General features: G+C 44.6%; 1 protein-coding gene across 3 annotated transcripts in view; it reads right to left on the bottom strand.

Moving 5' to 3' along the window:
- Rsbn1l (round spermatid basic protein 1 like) overlaps window positions 1–16,790 on the bottom strand; it is a 61,142-nt gene extending 44,352 nt beyond the window's left edge. For all 3 annotated transcript variants that reach the window (XM_085836465.1, XM_085836466.1, XM_021163592.3), the window contains exon 1: window positions 16,208–16,790. In XM_085836465.1, coding sequence (XP_085692591.1) covers window positions 16,208–16,757 — 550 coding nt within the window. In that variant the 5' untranslated portion in view covers window positions 16,758–16,790. The remainder of the gene's footprint in view (window positions 1–16,207) is intronic.
- Window positions 16,791–18,711: the final 1,921 nt, after the last annotated feature.

The following is an 18,711-nucleotide window of genomic DNA, read 5'->3' as shown; positions in this document are numbered from 1 at the left end:
TCCAGGCTGACTCCTCAGTCAAATGTAATATCTCAACATTTTTGTAATTATACTTAGAATGCCTTTGCCTGCAAGGCAGTGGTGGTGGCACGCCTTTAACCCCAGCACTTGGGAGGCAGAGGCAGGCGGATTTCTGAGTTCTTGGCCAGCCTGGGCTACACAGAGAAACCCTGTCTCGAAGAAAGAAAAACAAAAAAAAAACAAAAAACAAAACACACACACACAAAAAAAAAAAAAAAAAAAAAGGGAATGCCTCTGTCCAACCTATCTCTACTAAAATCAGACACTCCTTTTGCAAGAACTGCTTGATCCCTACCAACTGGCAATAATATTATCTTTCTCCTGTTATAATTTGATCTCTCCCTCTCTTACCCCTCTTTATATGTCTATGTGCCTGAATGGAAAGAAAGAATTAGAAGGACATGATGCACCTACGTCTGGTGGAGGAGGTGGTTAATTGTACACATGAAGGAGAATTGTACACATAGGCAGAGATAGAGACATCTGGGGAAATAGAGTGAACATGACCAGCAGGCTGAGCTGGGCCATGTGAGAGGGAGGGACGTGGGCAGAGCCAGGAACCAAGAGGCCAAAAGGTAAGCAGGGCCAGCATAGCCAAATGGCTGGGTTATATAGGAATCAGAGTAGCTCAGGGCAGAGGTGGTATATGCTGGCCAAGATGACCCTGTAACTAGCAGGGACTGAGGATGCTGGGAAACCCGGTAGCCAGTATTCACTTAATGTGTTCATAGGCACCACTATTAGTCTTTTGTCCCAGGTCCAAAGCCAGCCTGGTCTTTACAGAGTAAGTTCCAGAAAGCCAGGGCTACAGAGAAAAGCCTTGGCGATGGGCAGGAGGGAGGCGCGCACCCTGAGCGGATCACTTGATGTGCACACTGAAATGGATCACTCAACAGCTGTAAACTGGCGAGGACCACAGCGCTGCTCCCCTGCTTTACTTCTTTCCCTTGCCTCTTCTTGACAAATGAGGGAAACAAGCATAATTATTCGTCCAGCAACAACAACCGACTGTTTACACATCCTCTTAGCACCTAGTATTCACAACAGGAGAGCTGGTGCTGGAGGGTTGACTCAGGGCAAGACCACCTGCTGCTCCTGCGGGGAGCCAAGGTTCACTCCCCAGGACCCACACAACAACCCATGGAGCAGACCATTTCTAACTGCCATTCCAGGCCATCCAGTACTGCTCCAGTACCCACTAGCACCAACATGCTGCACACACACATACCTGCAAACAAACACTCACCCACAATTTGGGTTTTATTAGCCTGACACACGTCTACACGTCTGGGAAAAGGGTATTTGAATTGAGAAAATGTCCCCATAAGATTAGCCTGTAGGCAACCTGTGGGACATTTTCTTAAATAAGAGACTGATGTGGGAGGACCCAGCCATTGTAGGTACCTGGGCTGGTAGTGCCTGGCTAGAAGCCATGAGAAATAAGCCAGTACGCAGCATTCCTCCATAAGTTCTGCCTCGAGGTCCTATCCTAACTTCTTTCATTGATGGACCCTATGGTGAACTGTAAGCTGAAATAAACCATTTCCTTGCGCACGCTGGTTCTGGTCAGGGCATTTTAATGAAACAGGAACCCTAACACACACACACATAAGACAATAAATAAATATAAAAACAAAGAAAAAGGCAAAGCAAGACAGCAGGGGGCACAACGACAGGGGGGGAAACAAACTTTAGAAAGTAGGGCAGGTGAAATGCTAGAATTATGACAACTGAAATGTACTATAATGGAGTAGAAGCAGCTCAGACTTCAGAGTTAAACACGTTCAAGTTCAATTCCAGCTCTGACAGCAACTGGTCATCAGACACAAGCAAGTTATTTAACTGCTGGGTCTTGTTATTCTCATCTCTAAGAGAGATTGGCATGTGTCTTTTTAATTTTTATGAAGATTAAAGCTAGCATATGCTTTACTTCCAACACTATACTTGATAACTAATAAAAAGTAACTAACAAATACAGTTACTATCATGAAGTTCTGACGGCAGAATTGTTTGTTTTTGAAGACAGGGTTTCTCAATGTGGTCCCCGCTGTATTGGAACTCTCTCTTTGTAAACCAGGCTGGCCTTGAACTCACAAAGATCCACCTGCCTCTGTGTCCCAAGTGCTGGGATTAAAGACTACTGCCTGGTCTGACAGAATTTTATTAGGAAGACACCACATAACACAGCATAGCAGTAACAGTCACAGAAACAAAGGACTGAATAGGAAAGTTATTTTATTTTATTTTATTTTATTTTAGGTTTTGAGGCCAGAAGAGGAGTCAAATCTCCTAGAAGTGGAGTTAACAACTGTTGTGAGCTGCCACGTGGGTTCACTGCTTTTAACTGCTGAGCTTTCTCTCTCTCCCCAAAATGTTTCTCTCTAAAAGTGAGATAAAAATCCTTTTTCTATTTTCAAATTCTAGAAAACTAAGACATGAAATAGTAAGATACTGTATGTTATATACAGGTTATAGAATGACTCATCACTTAATCTTAAATATACTAAAAGGTTGTTATATTATGATCAAGTGACTCCTGTATTTAAGTTCTACTTTACAAGGCAAACAATAAATAACACAGTTCTTTCTGATCAATGACAACAACATAAATGAAAGAGTCAAACTCTGACTCTACCTTTTTTTTTTGAACCAAACGCTTTGGGCCAGGGAGGATGTCTCAGAGGTTACTTTGCCTGTCCCAAGCCTGAGACCTGAGTTCAGTGTCTCAGTACTGGTGCACGGTAGAGGAAGAGAAGACTCCTCTGTCCTATACACAAATACTATATATATATATATATATATAATAACTTTTTTTTAAATCTAGCATGGTAGTGGAAGAGTTTAATCGCATTCAGGAGACAGAGTCAGACAGATCTCTGAGAGTTCAAGGCCAGCCTAGCCTACAAAACAAGTTTCAGACCAGTCAGGGTTATATAGTGAGACTTTGTCTTTAAAAAAAAAAAAAAAGTTTATTTAAAAACGAAACAAAAACTCACAGAAAGCCAAACATTCAAAAATAGTAAGACTCTTATTTTCTCTCTACAGTATTTCATCATACAAAACCAGCAGGCTCCATCCCACTCAAAACAGTCCTACAGTGGATGGGGATCTGGTGTAGGAAGGGAGGGGCCATCCCCAAGGACTTCCTGAAGCTGTATCTAGCTAGGACTGACACTAAGACCACCTCCGTAACATGCAGCCCCATCACCACACCCTTGGAGAAGGAAAGAGCATCCATCACATGAGAGGGTGCCTGAAGCTTGCAGCAGCCCTGCTCTTAGCCTCTGTAAGGAACACTGCCCACTCTTCTTGTCTCACAATGAATATGGAATGTGAGACTTTGCCGGTTTTTCTCTTGTAACAGCAACAAAGGTCAATGGGAACACAGGCGAACACGGAGAAGGAGAGGGGGTAAAGGGGAGGGGGAGGGAAACAGACAGCCAGACCCAAACTGACCAAGACACAGGAGAGAGAGACAGAGAGATAAAGAAATTGCCTGACAGATGGAGAGACAGGGACAGAGACCCTGCTCCCAGAAAGGATCCAGAGGGTTAATATCCATAATTACCTTCTCCTGGGGTGGCAAAATGGTTCCTCCACACAAGCCTAACAACTTAATTCATTCCCCACTCTGGAAAAGTCTCTTCCACCTCCACTGTTTGCCTAACACTTGCTCTCATGCATGCATATTCTCTCTGTGTCTGTCTTTCTCTCTCTCAGTCTCTGTGTCTCTCACATACACAGAGTAAGCTCTTTTCTTAATTGTATAGCTGCCTCCCTTTCTTCCTTTCCTTTTGACAGTCTCTCATGTAGTGCAGGTTGGCCTTGAACTCCTGATCGTTTTGCCTGTCCTTCCCAAGTGCTTGCAGGTGTATACTTCTGTAACTAGCTCACAACTGCTTCTTAGTTACACAGGTCAGCAATGTCCTATACACTGTCAAAGAGCCCAGACCCCATTGGTAGGTAGACAAAAGACCCGAGGGACATTAGCAAGCAGCAGGGGACTTGGAACAGTCTCTTCCCTGATCCTAGAAAGCACCCTCCAGGGACCCAGATTCTGCAATAAGTTGTGCATGTTCCTGTAGTGGGCATTGCCTGTGGCAGGCTGGAGAGAATGTCTTCCCCTCCCTTAAGCATCTGAAACGGTAGCTCCAGAAAGGCCATAGAAAATGAACCTCAGCAGTCCCCTCGAATAGGAGGACAAACCTCTTGTGCCCACAGATGGCCCTGGATTTCTTGCAAAGATGGCAGGAAGACTAAGGAAATGGTGGTTTTATTTTTAAAGAAAATCCTTCAGCTGGGCCTAGGTACACGCTAATCCAAGCACTCAGGAGAAAATGGCAGATGGAGCTCTGTGAATTCCAGGCCAGCCTGGTTTACACTGTAAGTTCCAGGACAGCCAAAGCTACAGAGTAAGACCCTGTTTCAAACAAGAACAAAAAGACATGTTCTGAATACATAGCTTTGGCTGGCCTGGAACTCAGAGATCCACCTGCCTCTACCTCTCAAGTCCTGGGATTAAAGGCGTGTGCCACCAAGCCCACCAGATGATGAAATTTTGAAGAGACCCTCTGCTTGAAGAAAACTTGGCCCATGATGATCAATTTAAGAGCGTTCAATAAAGTAGCAGCTAAATATTTGATATGCTCCAGCAGGAATGACAGGAACCAGACAGCTGCTGGCCTCCATGGCAACATTGATAGTAGGGCTATATTCTGCAGGGATATACACGCAAGTGTCCTTGAGAGGCACCTCTGCCAAAAGATGATGACTTTGAGCTTGCTCGTGGCAGCTCTGTAATAAAGCACACTTGCAGAGGACCTGGGTTCAGTCTCCAGTACTCCATCATGGCTCACAACCATCCCTATCTCCATTGCCATGGGTTGCGAGATGCTCTGCCCATCTCCACTGGGACCACTTCTCTTGTAGGGCTCTCCTTTCCATGATAAATTCAAAGGTTTTGGCCACAGCTCAGGCCTCTCTGGCATCAAGATGAAGCTGCTGGGTGTCTTGAACCCATCTAGGAACCTAACGAATGACACCAGAGAAACCCAAGCCTACCTTCTTTAGCAGGACTATTTCCACAGGCATGTGGATGGCACTGGGCAGCTTGTCTCAGCTGGAAAATCCAGTCCTTTTCCACATGTCTGATAGCCATTAGCAGACACTGCCCACACAAGGGTGCCTGAGAAGAAAAGAGCCAAAGCCACAGCCTCCGACAGCTGGCCAGCCTAGAACTGAGACTTCACTGCAACCCAGCTGGAAGTGTGCACATCACCAAAGACAAGTCCAGGCTCTGGGCATACGGGTAGTATGGAGACAAGCAGCAGTGGGCACGAGGCTGTGCCAGCAGCTGTAGTTCTGGCTGTAGACAGGAGATCAAGCCAGCAGAGCCAAGCTGTGCTTAAAGCAGTCAGGTGAGCCCCTCATGGAGCCCTGAGGGCAGCACTGCAGAAGCAAGCTCCAGTGGCTGTGGCCTGTGGCAGTAGCACCTACTACTAATATAGTAGGTCTTCAATACTGTCCATCTCCATCTCCTGTACTTTCAGCTAATCCATCGTACATTTTACCAAGCCATTTTTCCTAAATTATCAATCTGAATATATCCTCACCCTACAAGAAAACAACACAAACCTGCCTTATTAATGCCCAGAAAATGAAGTGTAAACTCCTTATAATGGCAAAAATAAGAGACTGTGAGACTTCCATCTTATCCTCCAGCCTCGGGGCTGCTGAGATAGTTAAGCACGTGTCCCAGCTGGTGGCACTGTTGGAGAGGTGGTGCAACACTGCCAGAGGAAATAAGTCAGTGGGGGAACTTGGAGAGTTCATAGCCTTGCTCCACTTCCAGCTGGCTCTCTCTTCTGTGCCTGTGGTTCAAGATGTGAGCTCTCAGCTTCCTGCTCTTGCTGCCAGGCCTGCTGCCTGCTACCATATACTTTCCTGCCACCATGGGTCCTTATCCCTCTAGAACCATTTTCCCTTGAGTCACTCTGGTCACAGTGTTTTATTTTCCACAAGAGGAAAGTAACTGACATGGGGGATGAGGCCCTTGCTTCCAAGCCTACCAACACCACAGCACAACCCCCAACCCCATACATACACACACATACCAAATAAGGAATAAAAACTGGGAAAGCATCAATCTTATCCAAATGGCTTTACTCACTGACTATTCCCTACTCATTAATGTTTCTATCACGTTTTTAAAAAGGTTTTTCTCTTTTTTTTTGCATAAGTGCATGTGTGCATGTTGGGGAACAGGGATGCCAGAAAGGGGCATTGGATCTCCTGGAACTGGACTTACAGGAAGTTGTAAGGTGAACAGTGTGTGTGCTGGGAATTGAACTTAAGTCCTCTTCAAGAGTATCAAGTACTCTTAACCACAGAGCCATCTCTTAGCCTCCCTCATTCCCATTTCAATCATTCCCCATCCCCATTCCCTCCACCCCACCCACCCTGATCCCCCAAAAGTCTCTCAATCATCTCCATTTACCTAAACCCAACAGGTCTTCCAAAGCCCAATTTCCTGACAGTCAAATAATCCCACAAACCATCAATGGGTCTGGTCAGAGATCTAAAACAAAATTAATACAACTTACTTAGTAGTTTAGAGTTGCAAGTCTGAAACCTAGACATATATTCATTTTATAGTTATTTTCCTAGACTTATACTCACTTCATGGTTCCACTTTATAGACCTCCATATAGTATGTATATAAGATTAATATCTAACTGCATTTAAAAGAAGTTATAAAAGACACAAAACTACAGGTAAAATGCTGACTACAGTTCTATAAATGTTGGTTACTGGGTGACTGTCATTTCTCTTCTCAAGATGTTCATATTCTAGCTCCAGTGGTACCTAAGGACAAAGTACATCAACCACGCTCTATCACAAGCACGCCTGACTCGTTCTCCTGTCTTCATTATTTTCACACAGGAAGAGGAGGAGGAGTCAATATTTACTCAGCAGTAGTTTTGTGTTGTAGTTTGTTGAGACAGGGTTTCTCTGTGTAGCCCTGGCTGTCCTGGAACTCACTCTGTAGATTAGGCTGGCCTCAAACTCAGAGATCTGCCCGCCTCGGCCTCCCTTGTACTGGAATTAAAGGTGTGTGCCACCATGGCTGGGTACATTTGGTAACTTTAAGATACAATATTCACCAGCAATTCAGTAAGAAAACAACACTAGAGCAACTGCTTTATTTCCAGATTAAGACAAAGCAATGAAAAGGGCTCTGAATTAAACATCTAATAAAGTGAAACTGAAGCAGTAGTATGGTTATACCCAGAATATATTGTTTGTCATCGATGATATTACACTTTTCACTATAAAATCTTAAATACTTTTTAAATCTATAGTTCAGGAACATAAAATGTGTACCATAAGAATCAGCATGTGTTTGAGAACAAAAGTAGTTTGAAATTACAAAGTCGTTTAGTGGGTAAGACACATGTTTTTATTTTTTCTACCACACAAAAGATTTTCTAAGATATGTTTTCATAATTATTTTTATTCTAACAAAAAAGAACTTTGATTTTTCAATATCCTATTTTAAACAGTTCATCTGTAATTTGAAAAGTTTAATCCACTATGGAAGGGAGAAAACTGAGAATCAATTAACTTAACTCAATCAACTTAAAATCTCTGAAATATTTCTCTCAAAAAGCTAGTACAGGGTTGTCAAAGTGGCTCAGTAGATACAGACACTTTCCAACGAAGCTAAAACCCTGAGACCCACACAGTGAATGGAATACAGGCTCCTTCCTGAAAGCTGTCCTCTGACCTGCACACACTCGCACGCATACACACACACACACACCTCCATACACACACACACACACACATGAACAAATACTTTTTAACTTTTAAACAAAAGTTAGATTATGACAATGCTTTATGACATCAGGTACTTTCAGACATCAGGAACTCAGCTATATCAGTGCTATAGAAACCAGGAAGTCCCAGCAACCAGTGCATTTAATGACACAGAGAGGCTTCAATGTATTAGACAAATCTAATCCCTCAATATCTACAATGAAAACCAACACACACGCATGGAGCTGGAGAAAGTGACGACGTTAAGATGTTAACTTGCTGGAGAAAGTGACGACGTTAAGATGTTAAGTTCAAGCCAGGCAGTGGTGGCGCACACCTTTAATCCCAGCACTCGGGAGGCAGAGGCAGGTGGATTTCTGAGTTCGAGGCCAGCCTGGTCTACAGAGTGAGTTCCAGGACAACTAGGGCTACACAGACAGACCCTGTCTCGAAAAACCAAAAAAAAAAAAAAAAAAAAAAAAGGATGTTAAGCTCAGTGGTTAAGAGCACTGGCTGTTTTCTTCAGAGGACCCAGTTGGTGGCTCCCAATGTCTGTAATTCCAGTTCCCGGGATCTACAACCTCTTCTAGCTTCTGGGGTGCCAAGCACACATGTGGCTCACAGACCTACATGCAGACCAAACACCCATACATATTAAATAAATAAGTAAACATGAAGAGTGCATTAAGCCTCTACACTTTCACAAACAAGGTCTACAAAATATCAGGATCACATCATTCCCGGAACCACCTTGTGAAAAGATAACACTCCCCACATCATAGGTGCATATGGACTCTTAGCCATAAAGAAGACTTATATCATTTGCGGAAAGATGAAGACAAATGGAGATACCGTAAGTGAATTATGCCAGTCTTAAAAAGACAAACAGCATATACATGTGGTTCCTGGGTTTTACTTATGTACATAAAACTATAAACGTATATATGACATCAAAGTAAAAGTAAAACTATCTAAGGGAAAGGAGGAGGAGAGGAGTCGAGAGGAGAGAGGTAGCAAGCACAGGGATAATCTCTCAACATAGAAGACACTTGTACAAGAATTCCCAGGATTGCTTAAATATGTATGTGTATAGACACAAAAACATTTCTTTTTTCTTTTTTTTTTTTTTTTTTTGGTTTTTCGAGACAGGGTTTCTCTGTGTAGCCCTGGCTGTCCTGGCACTCACTTTGTAGACCAGGCTGGCCTCGAACTCAGAAATCCGCCTGCCTCTGCCTCCCGAGTGCTGGGATTAAAGGCGTGCGCCACCACGCCCGGCTTTTCAAAAACATTTCTTAACCAATGGTATATACAAAAAAGAACAAATTAAAATAAGGCTAAAACTTAGTATCTCCTCTAAAACTACACTTAGACAATAGAAAGAAAAGAGAGAAACATAAAGACCACTGTGGTGCAATTAGAAAATATTGTAGCTGTAACCTGGAATATGAAGTATAAGACAAAGGTGAAATGGTGAATGCCTTGCTGTAACAGAACAAAGACATGAAGACAAGGTTGCTTTCCATACTAGGTATGAACCGAGGGCTTTCTGTGCATCCCAGGCAAGCACTGTAGCACTAAGGCTTACCCTGGCTTGGTAAGCACACTCTTACATACGAAGACGATGGAAGTGAAGGCAGTAGAAAGAAGGCCAAATGCCCAGGTGTAAAACTCCCTCGCAAACTTGCAATCAGAAAGGCTGCAGGCTCAGGCTTTCCCAGAAACAAGGATGGATTAAAATGAAAACAGAAAGTGGTGAATTTGTCAAACAGCTAGCAAGACCTGCAGCTTTCTTCTCACACCCATCACTGGAGCCGTACCACCTAAACTTACCTCTGAGAGGCGTTCCTTCCAGCTGACTGGATCTAGAGCCTGGGCAAATGTGAGGGGAGAGTAAAAAGTCATAGGGAGGAGTCATAATTAAGAGAGACTGGGGCCTTCCAGGAAGAAAAGAAGCCAGTGGCTCCTTCCCTGCCCCACAAAAGCCAAGCCCTGAGGAAGGGCTCTCTCTCTACAGTAGAGAAGGCAGACATCTGCAGACAGGAAAGTGACCCTTCCAGAACGCAGCCGCCTAGGAACTGATCGCATACTTCCGGCTTCCACGACTGTGAAGAAACGAACCTCTGCATCCTAGGCCACCCAGTCTAGGATGCTTTGCTACAACAACCAGAATGAGTAAGAAGACACCATTCTGTCCAGCATCTGACCCAAAGGAGACAAAAAGGGAGCTGAAGAAGCTCAGAGTTCTTAACCCAGAGAAAACAAAACAGAGACACCATGAGCTCAGTCAGTGAGTCCTGCCCATGCACCCTCAGCTTTCAGTGAATCTTGGTAATGTTCTCTCAGATATGAAAAACCTGCTAAAAATAATACAGATTTGAGGACAGCCTCCAATTAAATGAGACCAAAACAAACAAACAAAAAAGGTTAGAAGAACCAAAAGCAAGGCAGGAAAACAGAGCATTTCAAAGAAAGTATAATTAGCATCCCTGAAGAAACAACAAAGATGGGGGCTGGAGAGATGGCTCAGTGGTTAAGAACAGCAACTGCAGCCGGGCGTGGTGGCGCACTCCTTTAATCCCAGCACTCCGGAGGCAGAGGCAGGCGGATTTCTTTTTTTTTTTTTTTTTTTTTTTTTGGTTTTTCGAGACAGGGTTTCTCTGTGTAGCCCTGGCTGTCCTGGAACTTACTCTGTAGACCAGGCTGGCCTCGAACTCAGAAATCCGCCTGCCTCTGCCTCCCGAGTGCTGGGATTAAAGGCGTGCGCCACCAACGCCGGGCTCGGCAGGCGGATTTCTGAGTTCGAGGCCAGCCTGGTCTACAAAGTGAGCTCCAGGACAGTCAGGGCTATACAGAGAAACCCTGTCTCGTAAAACCAAAAAAAAAAAAAAAAAAGAACACCAACTGCTCTTCGGAAGGTCCTGAGTTCAAATCCCCAGCAACCACATGGTGGCTTACAACCATCCATAATGAGATCTGACGCCCTCTTCTGGTGCATCTGAAGACAGGTACAGTTTACTTAGACATAATAGTAAATAAATCTTTTTTTTTTTTTTTAAAGAAAGAAACAACAGAGATGCTGAGCCCATTAAAAAAATAAAAGAAAAATATATTACAAGGGCTTATACTTTTGTTGTTGTTGTTGTTGTTGTTGCTCAAAGCTTCAATTTAAAAACCAGTGAAAAGGGCTGAAATACCTCAAAACAGAACAGACAACTTTCTAACTTTTTACGGATTCGTTTCTCTGAACACCAACATCAGAAGGCATATACTAAAAGAACACCCTCTTCAAACTTTCTAGGGCAGACAGCTTGAGAAAAAGTTCTCAACAGATAAGAGGCTAGTGTGCAGGTAAAAAACAAAATCTAGCCGGGTAGTGGTGGCGCACACCTTTAATCCCAGCACTCGGGAGGCAGAGGCAGGCGGATTTCTGAGTTCGAGGCCAGCCTGGTCTACAGAGTGAGTTCCAGGACAGTCAGCTACACAGAGAAACCCTGTCTCGAAAAACAAAAACCAAAAAAAAAAAAAAAAAAAATCCAAAACTCAATATAATCCTTACAGTACTGACAGTAGGATGGTTGGATGGATGGATGGATGGATGGATGGGTGGTCAACTAGAAGGAATGGGATCCAGAGAAACAACACAGCAGCAAGGAAAGGACACCCAGGATGTCCTGAGCTCCAGTCCCAGGGTAGACAGCTTATTCAGCAGGCAGTTAAGAGGAAGCAATCCAGATGGGAGCATGCAGAAGGACTTTTGGGGGGCAGTTTAGAATATACAAACGGTCATCTCAAAACACAATCTTAGTGAACTACTGTCTATCTCAGTGCCAATCAAGATGAAAACTCTACCCTCTAACCTTGGGCTCAGTGGGTAAGACGCCTTGCTGCTCACCCAAAAGGACTTGAGTTCAAATGCCCAGCACCTATGTACAAAGCCAGGCATGGTTGAGTGTGGCTGTAACCCCAACATTAGGGGACAGAGACAGGTCGCTCCCTAGAGTGCTAAGGCCTGTCGCCTTGGCCACAGAATGTCTTCCAGTTCAGTGAGTGCCTATCTCAAGGCACTGAGGTAGGGAACAATAGAAGACCAAAGTCCTGTTCTGACCTCTACACAGGCACGCACCACAAGAATGGACCATGCGAATTGCACCACCCACACCAACCACACACACAAACACACAGAAACGCACAGAAATATTCATTACTGAAATGTATGAAAGTGCCTAATACCTACAGTACCGCAGTTTTACATTCCACTTTTTCTTTAAAGATTTATGTATTTTATGAATGTGAGTACACGGTCGCTGTCTTCAGACACACCAGAAGAGGACATTGGATCCCATTACAGATGGTTGTGAGCCACCATGTGGTTGCTGGGAATTGAACTCAGGACCTTTGGAAGAGCAGTCAGTGCTCTTAACCCTTGAGCCATCTCTCCAGCCCCTTCCACTTTTCTTTTTTAAAGGAAGGAGTCTCACTAGATAGCTCAGCCTGGCCTACAGCCCCAAACTTTCTGGCTCCCTGTCAAATGCTCAGATTACAACATGCATCATCATGCCCAGTTCTGTACTTTTCAAATCAAAACTTATTTGGTGTTACAGAAAAATTTACTAGCTTATCTGGTTACTTTGTAATTTTAAAAACCCAGTCAGAAGCCAGGTGGACACACCTTTTGACAGAGGCAAGCAGATCTCTGAGTTCGAGGCCAGCCTGGTCTGAAGAATGAGTTCTAAGACAGCCAGGGTTACAAGTCTACACAGAGAAACCTTGTCTCAAAGGGAAAAAAAAAAAAAAAAATCAGTCAGGCATGGTGGCCCTTGTCTGCAATCTCAGCAATCAGGACTCTCAGGAAACAGAACACAGCTGATTCAGGGCCAGACTGAACTACACAACACTCTTTAATTTAAACCCTGAAAAATTCTATATAACAGCTACAGCTATGAGCAGGCAGCCTTGGAGATTCTAGGTGCATAACACATTAGCTCTGTACTCAGGAGCCTGGACTTGTAACACTGTTTGATCTGCTCGTTTATCCCTCCTAGCTTCAAAGGTAGGTTACAATTGGCTCACCTTTAATTTATTGTTGGGTTTTATATATAATAAATAAACATGCTTCAGATTCAACAGTCACTCAAGGTTGTTTCAAATACATGTTTATTTTATCTGAATGTCTTCTGTTAAGTTGATTGCCAATGGAAAAAAGATCTAACCAGATGTAGTGGCTCACACCTGTAATCCCAGCACTGAAGATGTGGAGGCACAAGGATCACAGACTGAAGCCAGATTGTTCTACACGGTGAGTTGGCCAGCCAGAGCTACAAACAGAATAAACGAAGACAAACGACAAAGGCCATTTCTAAGGATTCTTAAGACCCTTATATGAGCCGGACATGGTGGCGCACGCCTTTAATCCCAGCACTCGGGAGGCAGAGGCAGGCGGATTTCTGAGTTTGAGGCCAGCTTGGTCTACAGAGTGAGTTCCAGGACAGCCAGGGCTACACAGAGAAACCCTGTCTCGAAAAACAAAACAAAACTAAAAAAAACCAAAACCCTTATATAAATACAAGAGCAAATGTTTAGAGATGCAGAACTACAATCTACTTTTCTTAAATGTCTTTATACCTGATTTCTGATACTAAGTCAATTAAATCAATGAGCTCTGGGTAATCAAGGAGTTACTGAGCTATGACAGCCAACCAGAGAGTCATTTAAAAAGTACATACTTCAAACACTAATCACCTGGGGGCTGGTGAGATGGCTCAGAGGTTAAGAGCACTGACTGCTCTTCCAGAGGTCCTGAGTTCAAATCCCAGCTACCACATGGTGGCTCACAACCATCTGTAACGAGATCTGATGCCCTCTTCTGGAGTGTCTGAAGTCAGCTACAGTGTACTCAAATAAAAATAAGTAAATCTTAAAAAAAAAAAAAAAAAAAAAAAAAAAAAAAAAAAAAACTAATCACATGTCATCCACTCTGGAAGACCTGTATATAATGCACAGAAAATAAACACTGTCCTGTAGATCAGTATGTGTATACTTGAACTGCGCCCATAAGACAAACATACCTAAACCCTGACACTTTGCTGCAGCTTTAGTTAAAGCAGGACCCAAATTCAGTTAAATTCAAACTCTAGAGTCCAACAAAATAATGAAAAGCTATCTTTTTAAATTTAATCTTTTCTCGATAAAATAAGTGTTTCTGTCCAAAAAAAATAAAAGTACTTAAAGTTAGTGGTGAATATACAGCCAGGTGTGGTGGCCCATGCCTTTGCAAATCCCAGCACTCAGGAGGCGGGCAGATCCTCTGAAGTCACCCTGGTTTACATAGTGATTCTAGGACAACCAGGGCTATACAAGAGACACTGTCTTGAAGACAAAACGTTAACATCTAATCATCCCATATAGGTCATGGGCAATCTCTTCCCCACATCTTGATGTAAAGACCATCACTGTTTAAGTCTGGGGGATTACTACATTTATTAGAAGGGCACACTTGTGTCACAGCTAACCTATGGAGATCAGAGGACAACATATGGAGAGTTGATTCTCTCCATCTTATGGATCCTGGGAATTAAAATCAGGTGGTCAGCCGGGCGTGGTGGCGCACGCCTTTGATCCCAGCACTCGGGAGGCAGAAGCAGGTGGATTTCTGAGTTCGAGGCAAGCCTGGTCTACAAAGTGAGTGCCAGGACAGCCAGGGCTACACAGAGAAACCCTGTCTCGAAAAAAAAAACAAAAAAACAAACAAAAAAAAAATCAGGTGGTCATGCTACACAGTAAGTGCTTGAACCATCTTAACATTCCCAAACAGATTTTTTTTTTTCAGTTCTGCATCTTGTCTTTATTCTGCCTCACGGACATGGTCAATTAGCTTTACAGACCTTCTAAGTCATGAGGAAATAACCTTGGATTTGGGCAAAACAAAATTGATCTTTCCATTTTAACCTTCCCAAATGGATTTTAAATGTTAGTTAAGACTGTAAAAAAAAAAAAATCACCATTAACAGACATCTCACTAAGAGTCATATAAATATATCGATATATCTCACATTTTAGGCCGGTACTATCACCACTCAAAAACTCCAACAATGTAATACCTACACTTACTTCTGCAGAGAACTCAGGAGAAGCAAAAGGGCAGCTTACCCAAGGAAGAATGATACCAAACTGCACATGGACAGACTCTGCAGCACTTTATAACTTCAATCTTATAGTTAACCACTGCAACAGAGATTTAAAATACTAACCACCTAGAACTCCTAAGCAAAAGGAAACTAAATTTCATCCTCAAAGCATTCCTAAGGCAAAGCTCCAAGTCCCTAGGAGAGCGTTACACTGGGAACAAGGGTACACCGAACCATTAGCTGGGCTTAGATGTTAGCATTCTTTTACATTGTGAATGATGAACCTTTCTATTCAGATAAATTTTCAAGATCTAAGATACCATTAGATCAGCAACGCTACTGGCATTTCACCAGCATTCCAAAACAGAACGGAATACTTCACAACAATGTGTGACAATGACAATGTATATTTATACAACCTCGTGATCACCTAAAGATCTACTTCCCAACCCATCCACTTTGTATTAATCAGATCTCTACAGATCCACAGATGACTAGAATGACCCCTTATTTTAAAGAAAATACCGAAAACTCTGCTAGCTTACATTACAAAAGAAAACTGAAATACAGTTGGGAACCTTCCCCCCCCCCCCTCCAGAAACACTCTGAAGCCACTTGATCTGGCCAAAAGACGTCAAAACATCCGATTTTATCATTTGCTGCACGAGAAAGAGAAAAAAAAAAAAAAAGAATATGGCTGAAAGCTTCTGAAGGGTAGTATTTAAAACAGGACCACGCAAAACACTTTAACAATATGGAATGTGGGCACCTCAGAAACCGCGCACTTGGTGCCCTGCGCACGACCTCATCTCCCTAATAGGAATGAAACGTCCTGGTCCCTGTGGTCCCCGGGAGCTTCCAGCTTCCGCCAATACACCCGACCACCCACTTTTTTTTTTTTTGGACAGGATATTCTGGCGTTGGAAGCTGCGTCGCAAACATGAATTTCCTGCGATCCAGTCCGATCCCTTTCGTAATCTTTAAAGACCTGTTCTCTTCTGCCTCCCCAGCCAAGAACACCCCTGGGAGCGGGGTCCTCTAGACCCACTCCTTCACCACGCGCGTCCTGCTGCGCGTTAACTGGAAGGCGAAACCGACATCGAAAGCCAGGAGTTTCAGCCATCCCCACCCCCGGTCTCGGCGACCGAAACTCCAGGCTCCATTTACTTCTGGCCCCGCGGAAGGCTGCAGCCTGGCCGCCCCGAGCCGGCCGCCGGCGCTCCCCTCCCCCGCGCGGCACCCACCTCGCGGAAGCGGCTTCGCCTCGCCGTTCTCATCCCGGGCCGCGGCGGCGCCGAGGCCGTGCTGCCTCCGCTTCTCCTTCTCGCGCTTCTCCTTGGGTCTGCGCGGCTTGGCGGCGGCCGGCGCAGCGACGGGCGGGAGCAGGACGCGGTGAGGCTGAGCGTGCAGCAGCGAGGGAGTGACCAGCAGTTTGCGCGGCAGCGGCTGAGACGAGGAAGCGGAGGCTGAGGAGACGCTCGGGCTGGCGGAGAAAGAGTAACAGCTCCGAGAGGTGGACGAGGAGGAGGCGGCGGACCGAGCCGCGAAGCTCCACGCCGCCGGGCTGCCGTAGCTCTGGGGCGGTGGGGCGGCGGGCGGCTGCAGCTGCCCGCCGTTCCCGCCGCTGGCCCCCTCCCCGTTCACTCTCCGCGGCGCCTTCTTCTCCTCCGTGCGAACCTTCTTGGCAGACATAGAGCCCGGCGACTCCCGCGAGGAAGGCTGTACTTTGCCAGATGCTTCCTTCTCAGAGAGGAGAGCCACGGCGCCGCGAGCTGGGTTCGGCGGCTCCGCCATTTTGCGCTCCTGTTGTATTTACTCTCCGCCGCTCCCCGGAGCGGGGGCGCGGGGCGGGGTGCCTAGGTCCAGGCCGAGCTCCCATTGGGCGCGCTAAACTGAGAGATCCCGGAGCAAACCAATCAAAGGCGCGGACAGAAGCCGTCGGGGTAGGGTCACCGAGCGGACCTTCTTCGGAGGTCAGAGGTCTTTTCGGCGCGGCTGACGGAGAGCTCGCTGAGAAGGGAGGGTCTCCCGACCGTCGCTCGGGAGCCCCGAATCTGCCCGGACCGAGGTAGCGCTGCCGTTCGCTCAAAGACTTTGCCTTGTTTGTACCGCTTTCTCTTTTTACCTTGAGGTGGCTTGGGTCCCTTCTGCAGGTTCTGAAAAACGGGTTCTGGGTTGCTCGTCTCGGAGAAAATTTGTCGAGAGTCCGATCAGCAAAGGCTGAAATGGCGAAAAGTTGCCTTATTTTAACTAAGGTCGTAAAAGTTCGTACTTTTAAAAGAGAGTTTTCTGCAGAGCTGGAACTTGGATCACTTCCGATCGTGAAGATAAAAATCACCCACCGTTTGGAGACTTTAAATTGAGCTTGAATGCTAAAGGTTTTCACTTTAATTATTCCTTAAACGACACCAGGAAAAATCTATTAGCGGTGTTTGTAAATGTTTGAAAATGCAGTTAGATTTCTGTATTTCAGAGTTAGCGCTATGAAACTTCGCCAAGCCTGTACCTTGATTTTTATCTCAAAAGATAAGGAATTGGGGAGATGGGTTACAACACAGCTCAAGCTTTAGACAAGAGCGTGCCTTTAAGTCTTGGATCTTGTATGAGATTAGAATGTAAAGATAACACATGGTCAAATTAGCTCAGCAAGAAAAAGGAGTTTTCTGATCCCTAAGAGGGACATTAGCTGTTACTTTCCGCAGCTAACAGTTGCCTTTCAGGAAACTGCAATGGTCTGTTGTTACTCTTCTCTTACTCCAAACCCGCTTCTTTAGGACTTGGTGAGGGGAACACATCAAAATTTAATGCTGTTTGTAAATACATTTTTTTGGTTGGTTCGTTCGTTCGTTCGTTTGTTTTTTGAGTCATAGTCTTCCAGTATAGTCCTGGCCCCGAACTCAAATCTACCTGCATTTGCCCAACTCCCCCAGTGCTGGAATTAAAGAAAGGTTTGTACCACTGCATCTGTCCTCATTTTTTTTTTTTTTTTTTAGTTTTTAGAAGTAAATTGTTAATATATAGGGTATTCCCTGAAGCTAGACCCAGAGAGACAAATTTTGCATATTTTCTCTAATGTGTGTAATCTAGTTTTAAAAACATACACACTTAACATAAAAGTAGAAGGGAAATGGGAAAAAAGAAAGGCGATGAGCATAAGAAAGAAAGTCACCTCATCTCCCTCCTCTGGGGAATGAGTATGTCTACATCCTGGGCTGGGGATGAGGGAGTGGTGGTGTGACTGAACAAACTAGGATACAACATGGATGGAAGTGTTGCAATGAAACTGAACACTAAGTACGAAAACAAAAGGAAAGGGGGTTTCCTCTCTAGATTATCTAATTGAGACATTCATAACAGTGTCAGTTAGTCTAATGATCTTTTTGTTTGGTTTTTCAAGACAGGGTTTCTCTGTGTAGCCCTGGCTGTCCTGGATCTCACTCTGTAGACCAGGCTGGCCTCGAACTCAGAAACCCACCTGTCTCTGCCTCCCAAGTGCTGGGATCAAGGGCATGCGCCACTGCTGCCTGGCTCTAATTATCTTTTTAAAATGCATTTTTCTATTTTTTTCTCTTTTAGAAAGCATTTGCTTGTGCAGAGGGGGACAATGTCTGGGAGCAGAATTAATGATCTATTAAATAAAAACACAACTATGTTATGTATGCATAGCAAAAATTAAATATCCAGCCGGGCAGTGGTGGCTCACACCCTTAATCCCAGCACTTGGGAGGCAGAGGCAGGCAGATTTCTG

The sequence above is a fragment of the Mus caroli genome, unplaced genomic scaffold (assembly GCF_978045245.1).
Source record: "Mus caroli unplaced genomic scaffold, Mus_caroli_1 scaffold_4, whole genome shotgun sequence".
NCBI classification, from domain to species: domain Eukaryota; kingdom Metazoa; phylum Chordata; class Mammalia; order Rodentia; family Muridae; genus Mus; species Mus caroli.
The sequence above is the reverse complement of the archived record's forward strand: the minus strand, read 5'-3'. Positions and strand labels throughout refer to the sequence as shown.